General features: G+C 44.0%; 1 protein-coding gene across 2 annotated transcripts in view; it reads left to right on the top strand.

The window, feature by feature from the left end:
- The window catches only part of CWC27 (CWC27 spliceosome associated cyclophilin), a 261740-nt gene that overhangs the window by 45396 nt on the left and 197740 nt on the right, over positions 1 to 18604 (top strand). The window contains exons 4-6 of one of the 2 annotated variants that reach the window (XM_088444061.1): positions 7616 to 7759; positions 10625 to 10720; positions 14441 to 14544. In XM_088444061.1, coding sequence (XP_088300187.1) covers positions 7616 to 7759; positions 10625 to 10720; positions 14441 to 14544 — 344 coding nt within the window. The remainder of the gene's footprint in view (positions 1 to 7615; positions 7760 to 10624; positions 10721 to 14440; positions 14545 to 18604) is intronic. The other variant, XM_088444062.1, reaches the window with a different exon arrangement.

The raw sequence follows: 18604 nt of genomic DNA, 5'->3' as shown, positions 1-18604 counted from the left end.
GTGGACGGCACACACCGCTACCTCCCCTACACAGGGACAGCGCTGGCTACACCATACACTACATTACCCAGAGACCTGTTGTATTTGCATCTTTATTTTTATAGCAAAGCAGCAGTGAGGGTGTACGGGCCCGGGCAATGCGTACCAGCATCACTCCGGCTATCTGGCAGGGAGAGTGGGACGGAGAGGAGAACAATGAGGAACCGTCCTGGGGGATCCCCTGCTGGTGAAGGCGGACACACAGGCAGAAGGAGCCACAAGCACCAAGGGGATTCTGGGAGCTGCAGTGAGGAGAATCTGCCGGCGGGGATTGGTTGAGAAGATGCCGCCGGCGGTGATTGGATGTTGCAGCGCTGCAGACAGACAGGACAAACAGAGAGTCCTGCAGGACCCGCTCAGTTTAAAAAAACGGGTCCCCACGTTCCTGTAGTGCGTAAAAATGCACATATTTTGCAATCACTGTGTCCTCTTTAGAACGTTTGATACCTCCCTATCTATAGCTGTGAGAACCTATGATTGCACCATTGGAAAATTTAATTATTACACTATAAGCAGGAGGCAAATCTGTGTCACCCAGCACTGGCTGCATTTAGGAGCATTTGGAAGCTAATTTAGAATAATTTCCACATCCGTAACTTAAACGGGATGAGAAATCAGGACCTGAAAGGGAAACAGAACTACTTTCAAACTTAGCCCAAAGAATATTATGGGCCAAATGTAATAGGTAGTCTGTTTTGGTAAATTGCGAGTTTGGTGCTAAACTTGCAATTTTTCACAACTCTCCAATGTATTAAGGTGTCTGTTCACTAAAACTCGCATTTTTTAGCGTTACTAAAACTCTCCATTCTCAAACTCGCATCCAGATGTTTTCACATTGAAAACAATCAACTCGCCCAATGTAATAGAGTGTCTGTTTCAGACTCGCAAAAAAAAGATTACCAAAAGTCCCAAAATAATAGACCTGCTTCAGGCTAGCGAGTACATCCTGAGCAGGTCAGATTAACACAGAAACATGCACATATCCATGAGATATGTACATGTTTCTGTGTGTACTTATGTTAAATGTTTTTAAATTTTAAAAAAATGACGTGCACCCCCTCCCCAAAAGCATAACCAGCCCCGGGCTTTATAAAGCCTGTTCTGGTTCTAAAAATACAGGGGCCAAAATGCGTAGGGGGCCCCTGTATATTAAGAACCAGCACAGGGCTTTGTTGAGCTGGTCCTGGTTCTGGAAAATCAGGGGACAAAACGAGTAGGGGTCCCCTGAAAATTCCAGAACCAGCACCGAACTCTTTCTAGCGGGGGGATAATGCCACAGCCAGGGAAAACCTTTCACCGGTTTCCCCGGCCAAAGCATTATCCCTGACCGCTAGTCAGTCCAGGCCGGGGATCCCTGGGGAGTTGGGTACCCCCCCAATAAAGGGGATCCCCTCTCCAGGGCACCCCAGGCCTAGACTGATAGCCCGGGGCTGTCCCCGGCACCCTATGGCCGTGGGTGCCGGGTTGATAGTGTTAGTGTAAAGTGTAAAAATGAAGTTTGCATATTGTCTATAGTTGTAGAACCACAAGTACCAGCAAGCCTTCCCTGCATGCTATGTATTTGGAGAACCACAAATACCAGCATGCGGGGCATTATGGGCCTGCTGGCACTTGTAGTTCCACAACTAAAGAAATACGTAAATAAACGAACATACACCGTGAATGTAAAATTTTATTAAAACATACATTCACACTCACACATACTCACCTAGTATCCGAAGTAATCCATAGGGATGTACCTGAAAAAAAAAAATCCATACTCACCTCTCCTATGTGTAGCTCACGTCCACTTGTCCAAGTAGGCAATCCAGGGGTTAAAATAAAAAAACGCAAAAAACCCGATCCATGCCGGACTGAGCAAAGGTATGTGTGTACACATACCTTTGCTTCGCGTAAATGACCGGGGCGCATGTGTGCCCCGTCAGTGAATGGGCCGCCAGCAAATCAGGGAGCATCTTCATCGGAGCAGCTCCCTGATTAGCTGAATGCGGCCAGCCTGTGTCTCCCATAGACTTCTATGGTGAGAAATCCCCCATTGAAGTCTGTGGTGGGAACCACTACATCGTAGCCGCAAGATTGCCTACTTGGACAAGTGGACGTGATCTACGCATAGGAGAGGTGAGTATGGATTTTTTGTTTTCAGGTACACCCCTATGGATTACTTCGGATACTAGGTGAGTATGTGTGAGTGTGAATGTATGTTTTAATAAAATTTTACATTCACGGTGTATGTTCGTTTATTTACGTATTTCTTTAGTTGTGGAACTACAAGTGCCAGCGGGCCCGTAATGCCCCGCATGCTGGTATTTGTGGTTCTCCAAATACCAGCATGCAGGGAAGGCTTGCTGGTACTTGTGGTTCTACAACTAAAGACAATATGCAAATTTAATTTTTACACTTTACACTAACACTATCAACCCGGCACCCACGGCCATAGGGTGCCGGGGACAGCCCCGGGCTATCAGTCTAGGCCTGGGGTGCCCTGGAGAGGGGTGCCCCTTTATTGGGGGGCAACCCAACTCTCCAGGGATCCCCGGCCTGGACTGACTAGTGGTCAGGGATAATGCTTTGGCCGGGGAAACCGGTGAAAGGTTTTCCCTGGCTGTGGCATTATCCCCCCGCTAGAAAGAGTTCGGTGCTGGTTCTGGAATTTTTAGGGGACCCCTACTCGTTTTGTCCCCTGATTTTCCAGAACCAGGACCAGCTCAACAAAGCCCTGTGCTGGTTCTTAATATACAGGGGCCCCCTACGCATTTTGGCCCCTGTATTTTTAGAACCAGAACAGGCTTTATAAAGCCCGACGCTGGTTATGCTTTTGGGGAGGGGGTGTTTGTTTTTTTTTTTCTTTTTTTTTAAAACACTACACACAAACCATCACGGATCTCACTGATCTGTGATGACTTCTCTAAAACTCGCACCTTTTAATGCTACTAGCATTAAAAGGTGTCAGTTTACATAGTCCTAAACTCGCCTACACTCGCAAATGCAGTAGCCTCGAGCTGAAAAGTTCGCAGGCTATTGAATTTGCAAGTTTCAGTACAAACTCCCACTTTTTAAAAGTGCGAGAAAGTGCGAGTTTGTACTGTTACTAAAACAGACCATCTATTACATTTGGCCCTATGAGAGAGATTAATTTAGGCGCAGGATTTACTTAAATTAATCAGTGCAATCCCGTGAAACTTTTTCGCTTCGCGTTGTAACTAAGATGCACATTCAAGTAAAAATGTGCTACACCGCGCGGTGCAGCCCACTCGCGCCAGGCATCTGGCACCGCATGGTGTATTGAGTTTAGGTGTATTCGGATTCTTCCGTATGTCGAAAAGAATGTTTTTTCCTTTTTTGAACTGCTAATACGTACTGCTTTATTGTCCCATATGTTTTTTTGGGAATTTCCTATGCATAGATACTTCCTTGCTGAAGCCAGCTCTGATGTTGGTCTAGTTTTACATTTGCTATTATGCCGGATACACACTGGAGCGATGTCGGCACGATATGCCGTTTTGTGGCCGAATCGAAACGACATACCGGCTGCATCACTCAGTGTGTTTGGCCAATATGTGTGCTTCCGCAGACACTTGCGACATCGTCCGGTCAACTGCGCTGGACGATATCGTAAGCGGCCCTGTTGCAGGTAATGAAGGACGGAACGAGGTATTGTTCCGTCCTTCATTACCTCGTTCTGATGTGTACCCATGATCCAATATGTCAACCAGCTGGGCCGACATGTCGGCTGAGTACACATCGCTCAGTGTACCCAGCTTTACACTGCCATGTATTATATTTATTGCCATATGTTGTAGGTATGTTCTTTTCCTCTCCCAAGTTTTATTATAATAAAACGGTAACAAGATTAGACCTGGCTCTGTTACAATGCTTGTTAGTGTAGTTAGATGATAATGAAGATAAATACACAATGCTGGAAGTGCAGAGACTGGCTCCAGAAAGTTTTAGTGTGCTTTTCATTCCTAATTCAATAGCTTGAAACCTATACATGAATGCAGAAATCTGCATATTAACATGGGGGTTGCTCCTAGAAACTAGAACATAATTTGAAGTCAATGGCTAGAAGTCTGGAATCGTTTTACAGATTATGTCTCTGTATGGTGTACTGCGCACAGTGTAAAGAGATAACTGCTGATTGGATGAGGTTGTGTGACTGCCGTTGTAAAAAAAATATTTGTTGCTTATTTGGTACTGATGGGCAACTTGGGGCCAGATCATACATTGACCTATTATATAAAATGTCAGTAGTAAAAATAATATTATTGGTTAGGAGGGTGGTCTTAGGTGCGTACACACGGAACTATGTGCTCCCTGAACGAACATCGTCCCGTGTGTCCCCGGCAGTTGTGATAAGTGTCGTTAATGACTGAGCACGAAACACTGAACGATTTCATGAACGAAATCGTTCAGTGCCAGGCTCCCTCCCTCATCCCCGAACATGTCCAACCTGACAATATCGTCAGGTTGGACGGGATGTTCGGACCATGAACTACACTGATCAATGACCAAGGTGAACGCGCATTGCTGGCCGTTCATCGTTCAGGCTCAAAAAGTGAACGTCTGAACGATATCGTTAACGACCAATCGTTTAAAAAATCATTCCGTGTGTACACACCTTTAGGGGGATTTTTAGTGAGCAAGTTGTTGTTTTGCATTTATTAAAAATGGTAAATAAAAAATAATTGAATGAAAAAACTATTATTCGTCCCTGGATATTGCAACCCCAGTACTCCCATATAGTGGTATAGCCTATAGATTGTAAGCCCTCTAACCTCTTTGTCTGTCTATTATTACTGTGTTCCCAATTGTAAAGCGGAATATTCTAGCGCTATAGAAGTAAATGTTAATGCAGTTGAATAGTGCACATTAAACACCTATCAAACATGTTTATAGAAATGCAGTGTGCACAAGTGATATTGGATTGATCCCACACAGGACTGGAAAATTAATGGAGTAAGAATGTACTGTATGTGCCAACAATCATAATAAATTTAGGTATGAATTTACCGTATGAAAGGAATGTCCCTTAAAGGTGTTGGTGGTGCTCCCACGAGTTTGGTGTTTCAATATTACGTATACTGTATACAGATTTTCTTCGCCAGTAGGGCATAGAAAAAGAGAGCCGCTCTTTTGTGGAGCACACTTTATATATCTTATAATATTATTGTTTAAAATTTTACTTTTATTATACAGTATATAATACAATTGTGCCAAGTATATCAAGTTTGTGACTTTTTTTTTTTTTTTTATTCATTCAGACAATACACGACACAACAAAACACAGATCAGCATTAGGTGTGATCACACTATATTAAGCATAGGGAATGTAAATGAACACACTGTTCTTCTTTTTAAAAAGCACAAAAAGAATAACTGTTTTAATTTACATTTCATGTTTTGCTGTGCTAAGCATAGTGTGATCACACCTAATTTTGTGTTTTAAAATTTTTCTGTTTGTTGTGTTGTGTATTGTCTGAATAAAAAAAAAGAGGTCACAAATTTGATAGACCTGTGAGGTAATATAATAAAAGTTAAATTTTAAACATTGATATAATAAGATATTTAAAGTGTTTCAGAAGAGGGGAGTAGGAAATGGGAATTACTGGAAAATGATCTGGTGGGCACCCACTTAGCTAGTTTTCTCCCATGGTTACCCCCTAATATGAGACCAGCCGCGGTTGGTAAGTTCCCTGCGTAAGGGCAGACCAGCAAGTGTGGGACAAACTTAATAAGCATTTAGAAGTGGCACCCTACCCATCACCCTTGACCCCTATATGGCGTCATCTTTATTTCCCACTGGGGTGTATGAACTCTTACACATATCCTTGGATATCTGTTGGGTTAACTAGAGTCCTGCATATTCAGGGTGATTTTGCCCTACAAAATTTTGCAGATTTAGGTGATCAATATGGTCTGTCCTCTTCTAGCCTTCATTTCGCTTACTTACAGATTTGTAGTTTTATTCGATTACTCAGTAAACCCCACAAAATGTGACAGCTTACTGCATTTGAGCGTAGATGTGTTTACAACCCTGGCTGCAAGGGATCCATATTGATCTTATACTCTGTTATCCCCTTCATCCCATGAATTCAATGAGCCTTTTGAGCTGACCTGGGAGCAAGATTTGGGGATTAGTTTGGAGAACGATGATTGGGCAGATATCAGACAATGGGTAGCTAAGTCCCCCATATAATACCAATATAAAAGAAAATTCTTTCAGAGTGTACTCCCGGTGGTACATGGTCCCTGCAAAACTGCATCAGATTTTCCCGGGATCTTCAGATCTTTGTTGGAGGCAATGCGGTCAAATTGGTTCCTATTTACATGTGTGGTAGGACTGCTCCCTGATATAAAAATATTGGGATGAAGTCGCATCATTAAGGTGCTTGGTATCTCCCCTCTGAGGACCCTCTAAACATGCTTCTTTGTAAACCTACTAGATCCCTCTCTAAACCTCAAAACAAACTATGTGGCCACATTTATAATGCGGCTAAACTGTTGATTGCTACAAATTGGAAGCAAATCGAGGCTCCGGCAATGACTGTACTATTGAATAAAATATGGTATATAGCCTCTATGGAATATATCACTGCGTGCCTTCACAATACTGTCATAGTTTCATGCTACTTGGGACCCACAGCTGCCCGGAATGGAATGAAGTTGGTCTTCTCCGTGCAGTGTAGAGTACCATAGGTTGCCTCTGTTGTCTCCCTACGCCCACCCATTTTTATTTTTTTTTTTTTCTCTCTGTACCCCTTTTTTTTTTTTCTTTTTTCTCTGGTAACATTTTTTAATTTACTAGTCTATTAATAGTGATATTCATATTGTGTTTTTGGAAACATTCTTCTATATTTGTATACAATATGTTGGGTAATTATTATTTTGTACCAACTATTATAAATAAAGAGATTAAAAAATATATATATTTTTAATGGCACATCTTAAAGAGTCTTTCTCTTTTTCTATGCCCTCCTGGCAAAGAAAATCTGTATATACACAATAAGTGCAGTGTGGTTATTTGCATTTTTGCTTTAACATGCATTAGAAGCTACAGTGTGTACACATGTGTCCTGGTACACTATTGCTGCAGTCGCGCCAAACAGATGTAGACTCGGTCGCACACAGACATACAAGTGTCGCATATCAATTTAATCAATGCAGTCTCGGGAAGCGGTTTGTTGCATCCGATTGCAACAAAGATGCATTTTCAGGCGAAAAATATGCCACGCCACTTGACACTGCTCGCTCGCGTCTAGGTGTATGAGGACACATCTGTAAGTGAGGTTTTATGTATCATCATTTTAAAAACGTATTTTTCTCCAGCTAAAATTGTGCCTGGGATTTAACGCCAGCTTTTTGCCTGTAGAATTATTTTTCCTGCAGGTTTCTATTCCTGACTGTGAGCCCAGATAAAAGTGCCTTTTGTTATATAATGTGACTTCAGTACTCATATGAGTTACTAAGAAATGCTCATCTTTGTGGGTCTTCTGATCTTTTTAATTAATCTGCTTATTGTAGCCAACACAAAGGCGATGTTCAACTAGATGGTTTATTGTTGTCTCCTCGTTTCCAGGATGAATTCCATTCACGTCTGCGCTTTAATCGACGAGGACTGGTTGCCATGGCGAATGCCGGACCTCATGATAATGGGAGCCAGTTTTTCTTTACACTTGGTCGTGCTGATGAGCTTAATAGCAAGCACACCATCTTTGGAAAGGTCTGACAATGCCACAGACATGTGGAGTTTTTCCTCTTTATTGTTTAACAATTTATATAGTAAATTACTACGTGTGTGTCTGTGTACAGGATGTAATTTCCCTGTTAATATTAATAATGTGGTTTAAAAAATACAGAATTTCTCAAACGTTAAATTTTTATGGTGGTAGAAAGTAAGACGTAGTTCTTCGTGCAGCCAAATTTACACACAAAAAAAATCTTTGTTTTTATCTTCATTTTTGAAGTTGCAAAAAAAACAATTAACGTTTTTCCAGATTAACAAAGGAGCTACAAGTATCCTGGCAACTAGCTTCAGAGAGTTTTAAGACTTTCATGCCAGATAAAAAAGAGTGTTGTTGTTTTTTTGTTTAAACATCCACTTCTCCCATATGTGTTCCACTATAGCGGTACAGAGAAGGTATGAGGAGCTTCTCCGTATAATACTCGCCAACATTTGCCCCAGTGGTAGTTGGGACAAAATTATGGGGTCTATTTACTAAGCAGTGTTAGGAGAAGTGAAAAGTGATAAGGTGCCAGCCAATCAGCTCCTAACTGTCATTTTTCAAACACAGCCTGTGAGATGGCAGTTAGGAGCTGATTGGCTGGTGCCTTATCACTTTTCACTCTTCACATTTCACTTCTCCTAACACTGCTTAGTAAATAGACCCCTATGTCAGGCAAATAATGTGGCTGGCTATGCATCTTGGGGCTGTGGCCATGTGTCACAGGTCGTGATAAGCGTCCCCAACACACTGGATATACCCCCCTCCCATCCTGTTCCCTGCCCTTTGAGAACCTTGCACACCATTGCTATCATTATCTGTGCGCAGCAGTAAACGTACATATCTCTCAAACTGTGGAGCTGGACAACACAGCCTCCATCTGGAAGGTGGGACTGTCCCGACAACATCAGGTTAGCTAGGAAGCATATAGTAGCTGTGTGCTGAAGTTTTTGTCATGTAGAATTTGTTCTGATCTCTCAAATAACTGATTATATAGAAGTATTTATATTTAAATCATTGTAAGTATATGCAAAATACTAACATTAAAAAATATGCAGTTTGATTGCTGTCGGTCAGTTTGCATCACAGGGTCCCACAATAAGGTAAAACTGATATACAAGTAGTAAAATCATGTATACCCACAAATAAAAATTGTAAAGTGCAGCCACCCCCTGACCATCCCTATAATTGGGGAAGGAATGACTGAAATGATAGGCTGGGTTAGACAATAATATGATCTGCTAAAGAACCAAATATATGCTCAATATTTCCTTTCCCAAGCTAAACCAATCTGGTGTATAAAGATGGAAATTATACGTATAAATAGAGAATTGCATGTAATTGCATATGAGAAACAAGGTACAATTTCAAAAGTATACACATGGTATCATTTGCAAAGTGATGGTATGTGATTACAATTACATATGCGTCCTCATTCACTTAGCTTTTTTGTGCCATAAAGGGACATATTTAATTAGGTGCGAGAATAGTAAAAATCCCTCAGGTGCAGGGTTTCTCATTTTCTTAGCGCTGGGAGGTTTTTTTTTTTGACCACCTCCAGGGCAAGTCTGATTTTTCCTAAAATCATTAATAAGTGGGACTTGCTCCGGCACCCCGGCACAACCCCCCTGAGGACTAATTAAACAAATGAAAGTTACCAATTAGCTTAATTAGTCATTCATTACTTATCTTCCAAAGCGGTGTCTTCTGCATCCAGCGTCGGGAGCTGGGGATTCTGCAGCAAGGTGGGTATGTGAGTGTTTGTGAGAGTGTATGCATGTGAATGACCCCCAGCGTGTGTGACCCCCCCCCCTGTAGCTGGCAGTGGGAGAACTACATCTCCCAGCAGCCCCTGGACATGCTTATTAAAATAAATAAATATTTGTGTGTCCGGGGGTCACCGGTGGTTCCCGTGGCTCCTAGTGGCCTCCCGTCCATCTTGTCACTGAGGAGGGGGCTGCTGGGTAGCGCAATGGCCTTTTTTTTTTATTTTAAATGGACACCACACGTATTGAAAGCATGCATACCCACAGTTATCCAAAATTGGATGTGAGGGGCACAAGGTTTTTCACCTAGCTAAACTTTGCCCCCAATTGAATATGCCCAATAGTTAGAGAAGCTTGGGGCATATGCACCATGGGTAGTGTTTTGTACATTTTCATGTATTTTGCATCTTAGCCGCATACAAAGTGGCATATAGTGTATTAGGGACACTAGAATAGTACTTATGTCGAAAAGGAAAATAAATAAAATAAATAAAGTCGCAGATGAAGCATAAGGATACGTGGTGCGAGGCATGGCCCAGATTACCGACTGAGTCGCACACAGAAGCTGCATGAAATGCAGGTGCCAGCAGCCGGTGTAATCCTGTGCTGTATTTTTGTCGCATTAGTGATGCGAATAAGACTCATAAATAGGTCTCTGGCGGCTTGCTTGGCACGGCTAAGTCATAAAGTCCATGTCAGGCCAAACGGGGCTACAGTATTTGAGGATGAGTGTATGTGGAAACCCCTGTAAATAAAAACATTTAGTTGTAGTAATGCAGTAAACCTATGTAAAAGCACAGGTACTTTACTATGGAGTTCTGTTATGGAAACTGGGGCACAGGAAGAGGTGATGTTACTTGTGGCAACTCAGATTCTATTTGGAATTTCTCTAGTGCAGGTTAGAAAATGTAATAAACAATTGGGTGGTTCTAGTGTCCTGCTCCCTAGTGCACCGAGTTACCTGTCTGAATATAGGAAAGGGCAAAGTAGTAGACAACATTATGTTTTTCTGCAGATCAGTAATAATACTTGTATCGTTCCTGTTTCCTAGGTTGCTGAGTGCTCCGTAGACTAAACTCTGTGTCCTCTGCATTCCAGGTTACTGGGGACACAATATACAATATTTTAAGATTGACAGAAGTGGACATTGAAGATGAGCGGCCGATCAATCCACATAAGATAAAGAGCAGTGAAGTACGTTCTCTACCATATTTGTTAAGTGTTTCATATTATTTTGTTTGTGTTAGCAATCTGTAGTGTGATGTGCACATTACCTTGTTCATTGCTGGTTATTATTTGTATTGCAGCACATGGGTTCCGTAGCACAGTACATTGGGAGGGTTGGGTGTGATATCCCGGCTGTCGGGACGCCGCTGTTCTAAATACCGACAGCGGCATCCCGACAGCCAGAATACTGACACCCATAGAAATGCAAAGTAAGTCTTTTCTCTACCCTTGCTCTAACCCTTCCTCCCCGGTCCCTAACCCTAACCTCCCCCTCCCCGCACCCTAATCCTAACCCTCCCTTCCGGTGCCTACCCCTAACCCTCCCCCAATGCCTAAATTGAACCCCGCTACCTAACGCTACCCTACCCGTGCGCCCCGATACCATTCGGCATGCCAACGGTCGGTATACTGGTGACGGGATGCCGACTACATCCCCATTGGGATAGAACATACAAGTAAATTACATACGTGAAAAAGTAGACAAATGAAACCTTTGCAGACAAGTTCACAAATGTACAGATATCCATAAATATGTTGTGAAAACGTAGGGAGTGAGGGACCTGCTCGCAAGAGCTTTTATTCTGCAATGAATATGGGCAGAGGTGTAATGTGGGGCCATAGCACCCGGAGCATGCCTACGCTTCGCCCTCCCCATACTGAATTCTGCTAAAGTTGGAGTGGCCAGGCAATGGCCGGTCACACACAGGTGGTCTGATGACCCCGCGTGTGCAGTAGTGCAACCGCCCCCCGAAGCACAAAGTAAAGTGACTGCACTAGGGTTAACTTTACTTTTACACTGAATGGACTGGCTCTTCTGTTCTCTCTGTGTGTGCATTACGGTCCAGCCATCCATAATTATTGCCGCGACAAGCAGTGACAAGAAATTATAATTACCGGGTCTAAAACCTGATAATTAAAAACCATGCCCCTCTGACAGAGGTGCTGGTTGCTATAGGTGCTCTGCGTATATATTCCTTCCAGAATATGCATAGAAATTAATTATTTTTTTTTTTAAATATCAACTGTCAGCAAGTAATTTATTTGAAAGAACATAAAAATGTAATTCCTTCTCTTACTTCCCTTGAAGACAGAATCTTTATACACTAAAATGTGATTAAAAAAAAAATGTGCAATACAAGAAACTAAAGATGCCTGAGAGGATGGCACATTAAATCATTTATACACTATTACAAATACATATTTAAAAAAAAAAAACATAAGATAAGGAAAAGAGGGTCCCTTTTCTATTGCTGAGATACTTTATTTTCGTTTTGGTGTTCCTAGCACAGCATGGCATTGCCACTGTGGAGCAGAAGGGTACTGCTGTATCATGGGAGGAGGAGGGTATTAATTGCACAGCCCCTTCATGGTGGTTTGACTCCTGCATTGCAAATAAACTATCCAGCCAGCGGCTCTGGCCACAGACCGCCACCTGTCAACTCGCTGTTCCTCCACATTTTCTGCTCTACGCTCGTTCTCCTCTGATGTGGCCGCATAGGCACCTCATATAGGCTTGCTGTTATGGTTGTTGCTAGATCCAAGTTGGCAAGGACCTCTGACGTCACAACCATGTGACCACTATGGCAGGGCCAGTCAGCTACCACTTTTACTTTCCAGGTGGGCATAGAGGGAGAATATAAACCTGTGGCGAGCGAAGCGTGCTATCGTGCACGAAGATTAACAAAGCGAGCCAGTGAGGGTGTGCTTTTGGACCCCTGTGCTGACGCTTGCTCCTCCTCCTGTTATCGCGAGTCACATGGTTGTGATGTCAGAGGTCCTGTAGCTCACTTCATGTTAGACCTAACCCTGCTGTTATGTCTAATAATACACTCATGGGTGGAAGAGATGGACAGTGGGCGGTCGCAGCTCACTGCGAAGAAGGGCGGAGTTATGGCTCTGGGCTCTGGGGGGCCCACTGGGAATATCCCGACCCAGAGGCGTGACGCGGATACACTGACAACAGTCAGTGTGTTTGTAGTCCCCAGCTCTCCGGACGTTGCCGAAGCACCTAAGGATGGAGAATTAAGAGAGGTCGCAGGCTTCAATGAAGAGGTGTTTTTTGAGGACACGTATAAAAGCTGCATACAAGTCTAATTGAGCTTTGGAGGGCATTCCATAGGTTGTGGACAGTGAAGGTCAATTGCTGAACGACCATAATGGCAATCAGTCTTTGTTCATATGGAGGAGCCAGACTTTAAATGATCATTTATCATATTGCAACTAATCGCCTCTCACACCACATTAATGTACATTAAAAGAAAACACCATTTATTTGTAATTTCTCTTTAATCCATATAGAGCACACTGTAAACATTGAAGTATAGAAGCTGCTCAGAAGTGTAAACACTTAAAATTTGGCTCCAAAAGCAAAGCTCCTCCTCTGTATACCACGGTAGCCTGCCGGGCCCTTCGGTTGAACCACATGTTGGCATGCTGTTGTCCAGACCAAGTGATCGGAGGGCATTTTTTTGTAGACACTATGTTGCTGCCATCGATCTTTATTCTGATTCACCTGCTCCTTCCAGCAGCAATGCTTCCGCGGGTGCTAAAGAAGGTAAAGAGTGAGGGTGGAGGAGCCAAATTATAGTGCTCAAGCTCCACTGCAGCCTTTATATGCCAGTGCTTTTATTGTCAGAACTTATATTCACTGAGTAGATGCATCAAATACCGACAGCGGGAAACCGACGGACCGAATTCCCGCCTGGGGCTGGTAAGTATCCCAACCCCCCCTCCCCCCCTTCCCTACCCTAACCCTCGCGGGGGGGTGCCTAGCCCTAAGTCCCCCTGGGGGTCCCTAAACCCCCCCCCCTCCCGCCTGCGGCTAGACCAACACCCGGCTCACCTTCGTTCGGTATGCCGGGTGTCGGGATTTTGTAGTGGGGATAATGATAGGCGTTGGGATTTCTATGCCTATCTTTAGTCCCATGTCGGGCTGTCAGTGTCGGGATATCGACAAGCAGGATTAGCCGGTATCCTGACTGCATCCTCCCTCCACAACTAGCACCAGCATCATTCCTCTGTTGTAGGCCCTTCTTCTCAGGTGGTTCCAGACCATAGATTCCAATCTGTGGGGTAGAACAGTCTGACCAGTGGGCATTGGTAATTTAGGGTCCGATTCACCACTGGACGCATTTGCGCAGAGGCTGAGCCTTTGTACGCAGCCGCTGTGCCAAAATTCTGAAAAGCCGCAGGAGGCGTCTTATATAAAAATGTGCCCACTGCCAGCTTCTGTGAGCCACTTCTGCGTCTGAAGATGCAGCTTCGGATTATCTGCTTGGCCATCGGACATCTGAGTGACCCTCCGGTTACTCAGGATTTCTGATGAATTCACGCTGCCGGGGCCAGTGAAGCTGCATCCAGGGACACACCCCCAGAAAACGGTGCAGACAAGCCCTAGTTTACTGCAATGCTGCCTGTCCCCGCCCCAAGCACCAGCAGCATGTCTATCATGCTGTGTAGCTTTTGGGGCACTGCGAGCAACATCACAGCCTCAGATCTGCAGATGCGCACATGTAAAAACATCTGAGATGTGCATAAACATTTGGTTTAATAACAGTCTGATAATGTTTCTTCCTTTGGGGATTGCAGAAACTTAATTTGATGCTTTTAATACTGTATCTTGCTTAATCTTGGATATTATTGTTAACCAATAAAACCCTGCTACAGTGTACGTCTTTCCTCCCACAGGTGTTGTTTAATCCTTTCGATGATATAGTTCCCAGAATAACAAATAGGCTGAAAAAAGAAACTCCGGAGGAAGAGACTAAGCCGCCAAAGGTGAAAGGCACAAAGTAAGTAGTTCCGGGCACCTGTCCGTATTGAATGATCCGTTATCAGCACTGATGCGGAAATTCAGTGGAATATTTAGAGCAGTGGTTCTCAAACTCTGGGCCTGATTCAGACCCGCTCGTGAGCGCACAGCGCTCGCAAGCGCGTCAATGGTCCCCCACTGCGCATGCGCACGCTGGAGCCTGCTCCGGCGTGCGCATGCACGAGATTCGGCCAGCGACGGGCGCTCCGTCGCTACGGGTCTCGCACCAAAGCGGGGCAGCTGTTGATGATTGACAGCTTGCCCCATTTTGGAGGCGGGCAGGGGGGGTGGCTGGGCAAACGGAGGCGTTCCTGTAGGAACGCCTGCTGTTTGTGGGCAGCCCTACTGACATCACTCGTGATGTCAGTAGGTGGACTTCCTGCTCTATTAGAGCAGGAAGTCCACTGGGGCTTGCGGCCACGAGATCCTACCAAAAGGGTCTCGTCTTGACCATCACCTGGCCGCTCGCATAAGCTATGGGTGGTCACCCACAGCTATACGAGTGGCCAGGAGGCCGTCTTTTAAAAAAAAAAGGGACGCCCTGATTCAGAACGACCGGCTCTGAATCAGGCCCTCTGTCCTCAGGACCCCACACAGTTCACGTTTTTCAGGTCACCCAGCAGGTGCACAGGTTCATTCATTACTCACTGACACATTTAAAAAGATTCACAAGTGGAGATAATTATTTCACTTGTGATTCTGTAAGGAGACCTGGAAAACATGCACTGTTTGGGGTCCTGAGGTCCGAGTTTGAGAACCTGTGATTTAGAGCATTCCTTACATTAAACAGTAAGGATATTAGAGGGCATACAGCAATTACAGGACCATAGACCAAGTGCTGTTATACAGGTCACAGACGTCCAAGATGGGTTATTCCTTATTACACATAAGTTTCCCGAAGCACCGAAGTGATGACATCAGAACTCCCCATTTGTAAAGACATTATTTACAGGTGGTTATACCAGCATCACATGTGTTATATAATAACAAATATTACTACTCTTTTTTTTTTTTTTCTTCCCTGAAAATATTGAATGTATGGCAGCACATATTTTAGGCATATCTTCATCTCTATATTTGCAGTCCAAAGTGAGAGGTCTTCAAAACTAATGTATGGGAGGTTCTGGCGCCAATCAGGGAGTAGGATGTCATTTTCACACATACACATGGAGGAGCAATATGAATTTCTTCTAAATGTATGCCATCAGAACACAAAAGGCCAATAGAAGTTTACATCAAAATACACAGGTGAAGAATTCAGGCTAACGATACAAGGGGAGATGTATCAGGCCTTGGAGAGAGAGAAAGGGGAGAAGTTGCCCTAAGCAACTAGTCAGCCTCCAACTGTAATTTTAAAGACTTTGCCAGATAAATGACAGTTATGGCGGGCATGTTTTGGTCAGAAGCGACCAGCGATGCGTGTGCCCGCTGGTCGCTTCTGACATCTGACATCGCCCGTACATGCAGGTCAACCTGACGATCTCGTCAGGTTCAGCATGTGCGGGGATGAGGGATGTGCCGGGACTGAACGAGTGAACGTTCAGTCTAGGCACATCACTAGCTATACAAACGATAGCAATATTGCAATGTCGTAATCGTGCTGTCGTTTGTATATCGTCAAGTGGATACTCCCCTTTAGGCTGGGTACAACCATCCAATTAGCTGATTGGTTGGAATGAAAATCTGGTAAGGTATGAAAGCAAATGACAATCAGCGATTTGCTCCCAAACGCCGGGACAAAAACTGTTGTACGAACAGTCATAGCAAGTAACTTTGCACCTGGAACAAACCATATTCCTCTGCAAGGGGTGCAAATAATTTTTTTTTTTTTGCATGCAGGGTAAATACTGGCCGCATGTGCATGTAGCCCACAGATGCTGGACAGCTTTATTTTTACACTGCAAGTTAGATTTGAGTCTTGACACTCCCCTGTCGTATCTCATCTCACATTTTAAATCTCCCCCACCTGCAGTGCAACATGGTTTTGCCAAAGTGCAAGAGTCAGCCCCAATATAGAAATGCCCATTGGGCAGGTGCAGGGAGGAGCAGCTGCCAGGGAAATGTAAATGAACCAGCCCTCCAGTGTATACCCGGCGGTTGGTCAGAACCACCTGGGAAATGCAAGGTTGCGATTGTCCGATATATTGGATGATGTTATAAAATCAATATTAATTTTAAGGGCGGTATTCAATTAGCCCCGGACATTGAGCCTGATTCAGAGCCGCTCGTAAGCGGCCGCTCGTTCGCTCCGAGCGATGTTTGCCCAACTGCGCATGCGTTTGGATCGTAATACGCATGCGCGAACCAGTCAGTGCGGCCGAAAATCGTTTGTTCGCTAAATAGCGAATGCCTGCTATTTTGAGTGACAGAATGAGGCGTATGTGGGTGGTAACAGGGGAAGGTGCTTGCAAACGGGAAGTGGAGATCCGAACGCAGGCGTGCATAAAGGTCAAAACGGGCGTTTTAAGGGTGTACATAATTAATACAGCAGCGTCATTGACCACGTCACTGGGTTATTTTATAGCCAGAACTGCTCGCAAGATTGTGGTAGCAAAAACCAACCACAAGAATAGCGAGCAGTTCATACGCTGGTCGATGTACTCGATTAATCTAATAAATAGCGGACATGACGTAGGATGCGAGCGGCCAGGGGGCGTATTTTTTTAAAAAACTACCGCAAGTTTTGTTCGCTCGTTCAGACATAGAGGCGTGAACAGACCGCAAGAGCGAACGGTTCATTTGAATAGCCACCCCTATTTTCTGGACGAACGACCGCAAATAGCGTCCGGCTCTGAATCAGGCCCATTGTTCGGGTGCTAATGGAACCCCCAGGGCTATCCAATTAGCCCCGAAGTCCGGCCCGACGCCGGCACTTACCGGGGATTTTTTTTGTCGGAACCTGATGTGTCCCGAAAAGTGATGTTTTTTTTGCCAGTGCAATGGCAAAAACACATAGGTCCGTGAACTACTCACGGATCCTATGTGTTTTCTGGCAAATTATCCTATGTGTTCACCCAAAATGAATAGGATAGGATGAAAAAAAAAAATCTGCGAAAAATCCCTGTTTTTCACCCTCGAAGAAATATCGTGGCTAATTGGATACCGCCCTCTGTGTGTTTTTATATTTATATTTATTTATATATATATATATATATATATATATATATATTAATATAAATGCTTCAGAACTCATTGGACGGCGCTTCACAGTGCAGATGAACAATGACCCGAAGCATACTGCAAAAGCAACCAAAGAGTTTTTTAAGGCTAAAAAGTGGAATGTTATGCAATGGCTAAGTCAATCCCCTGACCTGAATCCGATTGAGCATGCATTTCACTTGATGAAGACAAAACTGAAGGGAAAATGCCCCAAGATCAAGCAGGAACTGAAGACATTTGCAGTAGAGGCCTGGCAGAGCATCACCAGGGATGAAACCCAGCGTCTGGTGATGTCTATGCGTTCCAGACTTCAGGCTGTAATTGCCTGCAAAGGATTTGCAACAAAGTATTAAAAAGTGAAAGTTAAATTTAGGATTGTTTAGTTTGTCCCATTACTTTTGGCCCCTTAAAAAGTAGGAGGCACAAATAGAAACCGTTGTAATTCCTACACCGTTCACCTGATTTGGATGTAATCAAAGCCATTGTGGTGAATAGAGGCCAAAATATGAACATTCTGTAAATGTCCCAATATTTATGCACCTGACTGTATATATTATATATACGTTCTAAATAAATGTTCTTGATCTAATTCAATCATAAAAAAAAAACCTCAACTTCTGAGCCGTTTTTGGAAAACATATTAGTCCGTTAAGTGGTTATTCTGCAGCAGCTCATGGTAGGACATCTGTATGTTTATTTCTGCTCTAAGGGCCTGATTCAGAGCCGGACGCTCTGACCAGAGCGCTCGCTCTGAATCAGGGCCCTCCTCTTATTGGAGCGGCCTCCTGGCCACTCGTATAGCTGTGGGTGACCACCCACAGCTTATGCGAGCGGCCAAAAAGATGGTCGCGATGGTCAAGACCATCGGGCTTGCGACGACA

Source organism: Taudactylus pleione, unplaced genomic scaffold, assembly GCF_031769625.1.
Source record: "Taudactylus pleione unplaced genomic scaffold, aTauple2 ptg000345l, whole genome shotgun sequence".
In the NCBI taxonomy this organism is placed as follows: domain Eukaryota; kingdom Metazoa; phylum Chordata; class Amphibia; order Anura; family Myobatrachidae; genus Taudactylus; species Taudactylus pleione.
Note: the sequence above shows the minus strand (reverse complement) of the source record. Positions and strands in the feature narration are given on the sequence as shown.